At 69.5% G+C, this 8,106-nt stretch overlaps 2 protein-coding genes across 2 annotated transcripts in view; both read left to right on the forward strand.

Annotated features, from left to right (window-relative positions):
* Positions 1-3,191: 3,191 nt before the first annotated feature.
* CHLNCDRAFT_136983 (hypothetical protein) lies at positions 3,192-4,448 on the forward strand (the record flags this gene model as incomplete). The annotated part of the gene is made up of 5 exons (XM_005845216.1): positions 3,192-3,301; positions 3,376-3,454; positions 3,599-3,781; positions 3,928-4,036; positions 4,195-4,448. The coding sequence occupies 5 exons, from the start codon at positions 3,192-3,194 to the stop codon at positions 4,446-4,448; spliced, it is 735 nt and encodes a 244-aa protein (XP_005845278.1).
* A 616-nt stretch (positions 4,449-5,064) lies between these two features.
* Positions 5,065-8,106, forward strand: part of CHLNCDRAFT_7738 (hypothetical protein) — a gene marked incomplete at both ends in the record, with an annotated part of 3,700 nt that continues 658 nt past the window's right edge. The window contains 7 exons of the mRNA XM_005845217.1: positions 5,065-5,158; positions 5,455-5,588; positions 5,796-5,960; positions 6,249-6,565; positions 6,868-6,928; positions 7,233-7,376; positions 7,705-7,908. Coding sequence (XP_005845279.1) covers positions 5,065-5,158; positions 5,455-5,588; positions 5,796-5,960; positions 6,249-6,565; positions 6,868-6,928; positions 7,233-7,376; positions 7,705-7,908 — 1,119 coding nt within the window. The remainder of the gene's footprint in view (positions 5,159-5,454; positions 5,589-5,795; positions 5,961-6,248; positions 6,566-6,867; positions 6,929-7,232; positions 7,377-7,704; positions 7,909-8,106) is intronic.

Below are 8,106 nucleotides of genomic sequence, written 5' to 3' on the forward strand. Positions count from 1 at the left end.
AACCCCCCCCCCCGGGCCCCCCCCCCCCCCCCCCATACACACCCACGTGCCGCGTGCAGGCCGAGTGCGACGACGTGTTCTGCCCCATCCCCGTGGTGCCCGACTGCTACACCCTGCCGGGAATCTGTGCCAAGGACGAGTTTTGCTTCATCGACCAGCACGAGAAGTGGGGGCCGTGGGCCATGGGCCGCGGCGGCGCCACGCCCTCCCCCTCCATGTGCGGCGACGCATACCTGCAGGTGGGCCCCTGGCGGGGAGGGCTGGGGGCTCCTGGCTCACCCTGGCCTGGTGCTTGGGCCAGGCCTGGGTAAGTACTGGCGTGCCGCCCGCTGCCGCGCGTTCCGCACTCACCGATGCGCCCCCGTTCACCCGCCTGCCCTGCCCTCCCCACGTTGTGGGGGTTGCGTGTCCGGCAGGACGGGGAGCGGGGCCAGGGTGGGGTGACCCTGGGACGCTCAGCTGGGGGGAGGGTGGTCGGAGCCATGGAGAGGGTGCTCCATGGTCCACCCCCTCTCTTGATGCCCCTTGATCACGTGTGCCCCCTGCCCAAGGTCTGCTCACGCGGCCTATCATAGCGGGGTGACTGTAACACCTGGATTCCTGCCCGCGCCCTCCGCCCGCGCCTGCTAGACCATCGCGGATGCCGACGTGACGGACGCGCAGCGTGCCGCGCTGAACGCCTCCCGTAACGCCCAGTGTACCTCGGACATTTCTTACCCGGGTGACCTGGAGGTGTGGAAGCCCATCCACGGTACCTGCGTGCGGTACCGCCAGCTCCAGCAGTCGTGCATCGAGGACCCGCTCACCTACACCAACCCGGCCTTTGACTCCCCCTTCTTCCGCGCCCCCGACGGCAAGGTGCGTGAGGAGCGTGGCCGTGGCTTGGCAGGCGCAGGCCTGGGGCTGGGCCCGGCTGGCGGGCCCTTCGGGGCCCTGCGGAGGGGAGCCGCGCCGCGCGGCGACGCGGGGCTCGGCGGGGTGCCCACATCCAGCCCATCGCCTTGGAGCTGCACCCTTGCCTACTGACTGAGCTGGCAGCGCCTCCCTTCCCTTCCTCTCTCTCACCCACTCCCGCACACGTGCCACAGCCGCAGCCGCAGCCACATGCCCCCCCCCCCCCCCCCACCCCCCACACACACACACACAGCCACACCCACCCACCCACAACAACATGCCCCTGCCCACAACCACACACCCCCGCCCCGCGCCGCAGGCCTTTGTGCGCCCGCTGGTGTGCGACCCCAAGGGCGGCCCCGGCGGCACGCCCCTCACCTGCACCGGCCCCGACTTTGAGGTTCTGCCCAGCACCTGCGTCCAGGCCCGGCCCCCCAACCAATGCTTCTCGGGGCCCTGGTGGGACTCCAAGGACTGCCCCCGCACCTCCCCCGGGGCGCCCAAGGCGGGCCTGAGCCGGGAGCTGGCCCTGGGTGCCGGCACCACAGCCATGCTGCTGTTTGCGGGGGAGGTGGGCTGGCCTGCCACCTGCGTGTTCTGGGACAAGAGCCAGCCGATCGGCAGGTGGGTGGCACGCTGCCCAGGGGCCGGGGGGCGGCCGGCGGGGCGCCGGGGGCGGCCGCCGACCCGGGCTTGCAGCTGCGGCGCATCCCTGCTGGCTTGCCAGCGTGCCTGCCTGCCAGCCTGCCAGCGCGCCTGCCTGCCTGCCTGCCTGCCTGCCAGCCTGCCTGCCTGCCAGCCAGCCACCCTGCCTGCCTGCCTGCCTGCCTGCCTGCCTGCCAACCAGCCCCCACCCCCACCCCCTCCTCTGCACCTGCAGGGCGACCGAGGCGGCCCGCCGCCGGCTGTACGCCATCGTCGGCACGCTGTGGCCCGAGGACGTGATCGGCAAGCCGCCCTCCTACGACACGCTCATGGCGCCGCTCAACGTGTCCACCCTGACCGACGACATGGACGCTTGCTACGAAAACGAGTCGGTGGCGGGCAGCCCGCAGGCCGGCCTGCTCGGGGCGCTGGGCGCCATGGCCATGCAGCCCAACAAGATCTGGTCGATGGTGGGTGGCGCCAGGCGGCGGCGGAGCGGGCTGCCCCGCGCGTCACCTGGGCCACTGCGCCCGGGGCCCGTACCTCCGCACGCATGTTGCCTCCTTCAACGCCCTGCCACAGCAAGCATGGCACACCATGGCGCCCTGCCTGCCTGCCTTCCCACCCTTGCCTCTGCCCGCCTGCCGCCCCGACCGCAGGTGCACTTCCTGATGCACAACCAGCCCAGCCCGATGTCAGCAGAGCGGGTGCAGGCCAGCGCCGCCATGGCCAACTTCCTGCTCGACTACTTCTGGTGCGACGACTGCCGCGGCTTCTTCTACGGCGGCATCGTGTCGGTGTACGGCATGCCGCCCGACAAGCCCGACCCGGAGGCGCACGCCAAGTGGTGGTGGTGGGCGCACAACGTGGCCTCGGAGCACGTGGCGACCACGCGGGGCGGGCACCCGTGGATCCACCAGGCGGGCGCGCCCGACGTGGAGAAGTACCAGAACCCGTACTTCATGCGGTGGGAGGACGCGGTGAAGCAATGGCACGTGGCCGCATCCGACAGCTGATTGGCGCAGGCCGGCTGGCACCCCTGAGGTGGCCCCCCCACGCGGTTCATGCACGGGAGCCAGGGGGGGTCTCCTCCCAGGACTGCCGGGGCACAAGTCATGCGCCCCGCACGGTTATTTCTTCTTCCTCTTCCACAACTTATGCTCTGTCTTCCGATGACGAGACGGCGCCTCCCCAGCCAGGGCCGCTCAGCACACTTCGAGAGCTCTGGGCCTGCTTGCCCAGAAAGCTGTTGATTTTATTGTATGTTACCGTGGCGCTTGCCGAGTGCGTGACGCGCTGGGCTATCGACCCTCACTTGACCAGCATTTTCGCTCATGATCAATTATCTTTCAGTCCTTGATTCCATTTCTTTTCGGCTTGTTCGCTGATTCCCACACCTACCCTGGCCCCATACCTCGCTTGCGGCAGGCAAATGCATAACCTGGCCAATCTCTCTGAGAAACGCATTCATTTCTGAACGTTGGAGCTCTCCAATTTTAAATGTATTTTTGGGTGCAAGAAGTTGTAATGGCTGTCTGGGAGCCCTAGAAGCATCAAATCGGCCCGCCAGCGGGCGCCGCCAGCACTGCGCCAGCGCAGCGCCGCCAGGTCGCCGTGCTCAGCATCGCTGCATTACTCCACTCCTTGCTGATATGTCTTCGCTCTGGGCCAGCTCCGATGCCGCACAGTGGCAGGAGGCGCTAGATGGGTACTGGCAGGCGGTGGAGGGGCTGGGCAAGCCCAGGCTATCGGAGCTAGACAGGTATGGCCAACGATGCGCGGGACTGCTCCCGTTTAGTTGTTGACACCCCGATCACATGCCGACATCTTCTTCAGGTGGTTCCACGAGCAGCTGCCAGGCGACTTGCAAGGTCGGCAGCCCCCCCACCTCACGCAGCCAGAGCTGGTCAAGCTGGTGGGTGTCGCCCGCTCGTGCCGCCTCCGCCCGCCGCCTTCCCCACCACTGCCGCTGCTGCCACGTCAACAGCTGACCAGGACATCATGCACGGGCAGCCTGCTATCACCCGCGCCGGCTCGGCTGCCCGTCTGTTGGTGGCAGGTCGACTGGAAGCTGACTCGCGGCAAGTCACGGCCTCGCCTGCTGGCTTTTGCCAAGGAGGCCGCCCCGGCGGCCGTGCAGGCTGCCAGCACCGCAGCATTCGACCTGCTGGCGCCGCACCGCGGCAGGGAGGCGCCCCCGGCAGCGGTCAAGGAGGCGCTGGCAGCGCTGACCGTCCTCAAGGTGGCTGGGGGCTGCGCGGCTGGCGGTACGGCCAACCCAGCCAGTGCCAGCGCCCCTCCTCACATTCCCAGCGCCGCAGGCCGGGCAGGCGTAGCGCCTGGCCCTCGCCACTAGCACCGCGCCTCCGCCTCCTCTGCGCCCTGCAGGGGGTGGGGCCGGCCACGGCGTCTGCCGTCCTGGAGGCGTATGAACCCTCCATCCCTTTCTCAAGCGACCAGGCCATGCTGGCTGCGCTGGACAGCAAGGACTACACGGGTGCGGTCCCTTTGGGGGCAGCCTGATGCGCTCTTCCAACCTGTGCTTTCCGGGCTGTGCACATTGCCAGGAATGCGGCAGGCTGGTCTCGGCCTGCTTCTGGCGTAGCTTCCCACCCTGCTTCTGGCATCGCTGCCCACCCTGCTCTGCTGCTTCAGTGGCCAAGGTGTTGGAGCTGATGGCGGCGTTGCGGGCCAAGGCTAAACAGCTCAGCGAGGGCGGCGGCCGGCAGTGGACGAGCAGAGAGCTGGAAATGGCGCTGTACGCGGCGACGGTGTCGTCGGCGGCGAGCGGAGGCGGCGGCAAGGCGGCGAGCGGCGGCGGCGGCGGCGGCGGCAAGGCGGCGAGCGTCGGTGGCGGCAACGCGGCGGCGAGCGCGGCGGGCGCAAAGGGGGCAAAGCGCAAGCGTTGAGTGCGTTCATGCATGTGCGCATGGGATGTGTACAGATCCTGTGACATGCCTGCCGAAACCTCAGAGACAGGCAGCAGCCCACCGGTGCAGGCCTGCCTTCCGGCAGCCTGCACAGTGGCCGACGAAGCCGGGCGCCACCTGTCCCTCGTGGACCCCTCCCTGCTATTCCTTCGCATCTCCATTTATAAGGTCATCGCTTCTGCTCTCTCTAGCTGGGTCAGCGCCCCGCCGATCGCTTTCACCTGGACGCGGGCCGACTCTTCGGCGTTGTGTCACAGCCTCTGGCGGTTGGCTGGCGAGCGGCAGCCCCTCCTGGAGCTCGGTACAGCCTCGTGGACACGGCACAGGTGCTGCGGCGGCCGCGCCCGCAGGCCTGGACTTTGAAACGAAGCAGTTAGGCGCGGTGATGGCCCAGGCGGGCCTGGCGCCTACTATTTGCCACTGAAACGCACCCCTGTACACTGTCGCAGGTCGGCCGATCAGTCTCCTGCCAGCAGGGTGAGGAGTCGGGCGGCGCGGGCGGCGGCGCCCTCTGGCGAGCACTAGCGGCGCGGGGCGCGGGCCACCCAGGCCGCTGCTCACCTGACACAGGCGGGCAGCAGGGATGGCGCTGGCGGGCCCCTCGGGGGCCTCTGCCGGTGCCGAGCCGCTTGAGTGGCACTTCAGCCAAGTGTTTGGCGAGCGGAGCCCCGGGGAGGAGGTGCAGGAAGGTGCGACGCTGCCCACCTAGGTGGAAATAGCATCGGCAGCCTACAGCCGCCGCAGCCTGCCCTGGCCCAGCCCAGCCGAGGCTTCCACTGCCAGCGCTGCCGTCAGCAGCCTGCGCGCTCCTCCAGCATGCAAAACGCTGCCAGCGGGGAGCGAGATTGGCAACTGGGCTGGCAGGGCTAGGTCCCCGCATGCATGTGGCACGCATGCCGCGCTGCTGGCATGGCGCCGCACGTGCCCTGCCCATGCACACCCATGCCCACCGGTGCACACCTGCCATGCCCTGCTTGCCCCACAGCCGACATCATCTCAGCCGTGGAGTTTGATCACTCGGGTGACTACCTAGCGACCGGCGACCAGGGCGGACGGGTGGTGCTGTTCGAGCGCATAGCGTCGGCACGCGGGGTGGGTGTGCCAGCGCGGCATTCGCCAGTCTCCCGCGCGCTGCCTGGCCGCGTTGCATCGCCCCAAGCAGCCGGCGCGGCGGCCTGACGGGCACCTTCTCCCTCCCTTTCCTCCCACCTGCTTCTCACTTCTCATGCCTGCCCCGTGCCGCCGCCGCCCGCCGCCGCCGTGTTGCAGCGAGCGGGCCACCCCGACGTGCGCCCCGAGTCGCCGCTGCACACCAGCCCTTTTGAGTTTCGATACCTGACTGAGTTCCAGTCGCACGAGCCGGAGTTTGACTACTTGAAGTCTCTGGAGATTGAGGAGAAGATCAACAAAGTGCGGTGGGTGCGCGGGCGATGCACGGGGCGCACCCACATGCTGCTCACCACCAACGACAAGACCATCAAGCTGTGGAAGGTGCGCGGGGTGTGTGTGTGGAAGGGGGCAGGAGCGGGAGGCAGGCGGCAGAGTGTGTGTGGGGGGGGGACGGGCATGCGGGATGCATGCGGGATGTGCTGCCGCTGCGAGAGCTGCGGCTGCTGGGCTCTGCTGCCCCCGTGCTGGGCAGCCCTGGCTCGGCCTCTCGCCAGCAGCCTGCCAGCAGCCGACAGGCGGGGGGGCTGGCGCTGTTTTCCGTGCCTGGCACTCGCCGGCAGACCTCCCACCAGGTGACCTGCCCAACCCCCGCCCCTCACCCTGCGGCAGGTGTATGAGAAGAAGGTGGCTTCGCTGGCGGAATTCAACCTGCAAAACGGCAGCAGCACGCTGAACGCGGGCCTGCCGCGCCCCGGCTCCGCCGGCGCCTCCGGCCTCTACTCCCCCGACAAGCTGCACGCCGCCTGCAGCGCGGCGGCCGCCAACCCGCTGGCCCTGCGCGTGCCGCGCGTGGTGGGCACCGAGACGCTGCTCAGCACGCGGTGCAAGCGGTCGTACGCCAACGCACACACCTACCACATCAACTCGGTGGCCCTCTCCTCAGACTGCGAGACCTTCATCTCAGCAGACGACCTGCGGGTCAACCTGTGGCACCTGGACAGGCGCGGCGGCTGCGCCTGGGGGCTGGGGCGGGGTAGCGGCCGGGGGCGGCGCCGGGGCGGCAGCATACGCCGGCTGCCCGTCTGCTGCTGCGGCCTGGCGCTGTGGCGGGGTGGCGGCAGGGGCACCACACCATGGCAGCGCAGAGTGGCAGCGCAGCGTGGGAGCCCCGTGGCAGCGCAGCGGTGCACGTGCGCTGTATGCGTGTGTGCTGGCAGGCACCTGATGCTTCCGGCTGCCCTGGCTGATGGGCGCGTGGTGCTGGTACTGCTGGTACTGCGGGTTGCAGGCAGGACCAGGCGTTCAACATTGTGGACATCAAGCCGCAGAACATGGAGGACCTGACAGAGGTGGGCGGGGAGGGAGGCAGGAGGGAGGGTGGGTGGGTGGGAGGGAGGGTAGCTGGGTTGGGGAGATGGTTGGCTGTGAGAGCAGCTGGGTGGGAGGGAGGGCTGGCGGGAGGAAGGACGGCTGTGGGGGGCAGCGGAGCAAGGAGCGCCTTGCCCGCTGCGGCCTTGGCGGTGGCTAAGAGGAGCGGCGCGCTGCTGCCGCGCTGGCCCTGCCGCGCCTGTGGCCCTGCCCTGGTGCCCCTGCTCCTATGCCCTGCTGTGACGCCCCTGCTGGCCCCGCCGCCGCCCCCACCCCACCCTGCAGGTCATCACCTGCGCCGACTTCCACCCGCAGCAGTGCAACCTGTTTGCCTACAGCAGCAGCAAGGGCCTCATACGGCTGGCCGACATGCGCCAGGCGGCGCTGTGCGACCAGCACGCCAAGCTGTTTGAGGACTCGGAGCCCTCGGTGGGTTACCAGGCCAGGCTGGCCAGCGCCTGGGCTGGCCCCTGGCCTGCCTGCCTGCCTGCTGGGCTCCGCCTGTGACGGGCGGCCCGGGTGCCTGGGCTGCCTGCCTGCCAGGCTGGAGCGAGGTGCCTGTTGAGGCCGGCGCTGCGGGCACCGGGGCTGCGGGCTGGGTTACCCCCCTGCATCCGCGCGCTGCGCCGCCACCCAGCGAGCACGGCAGCGCCTGGCCGGCGCGGCACGGCGCGGCGCTGACGCTCTGGCTGGCGCTGACGCTCCGGCCGCCGCCCCGTGCCTCCTCTCCTCCCTCCCCTCCCTTGCTCCGCCGCAGCCGGGCCCCCGCTCCTTCTTCTCGGAGATCATCAGCTCCATCAACGACATCAAGTTCTCGCCCTGCGGCCGCTACATCCTGTCCCGCGACTACATGACCCTCAAGCTCTGGGACATCAACATGGATGCGGGGCCCCTGGCCGCATACCCCGTGCACGAGTCGCTGCGGGGCAAGGTGGGGGCGGGGCAGGACGCGGGGGGAGTGGTGGGATGGCGGGCTGGTGGCGGGGGGAGCGGCGAGGGCGCGGGGATGTGATGTGGATCCCCCGCCCGCCTCCCCCCACACACGCACACGCCTGCGCAGCTTGCACAAGACACACACACACACTCTCTCTGTGCTCTCTCACACGTTCACGGGGATACACACACGCACACCCTACACACGCACACACCTCCCCTCGCC

Source organism: Chlorella variabilis, assembly GCF_000147415.1.
Source record: "Chlorella variabilis unplaced genomic scaffold CHLNCscaffold_18, whole genome shotgun sequence".
NCBI lineage: Eukaryota > Viridiplantae > Chlorophyta > Trebouxiophyceae > Chlorellales > Chlorellaceae > Chlorella > Chlorella variabilis.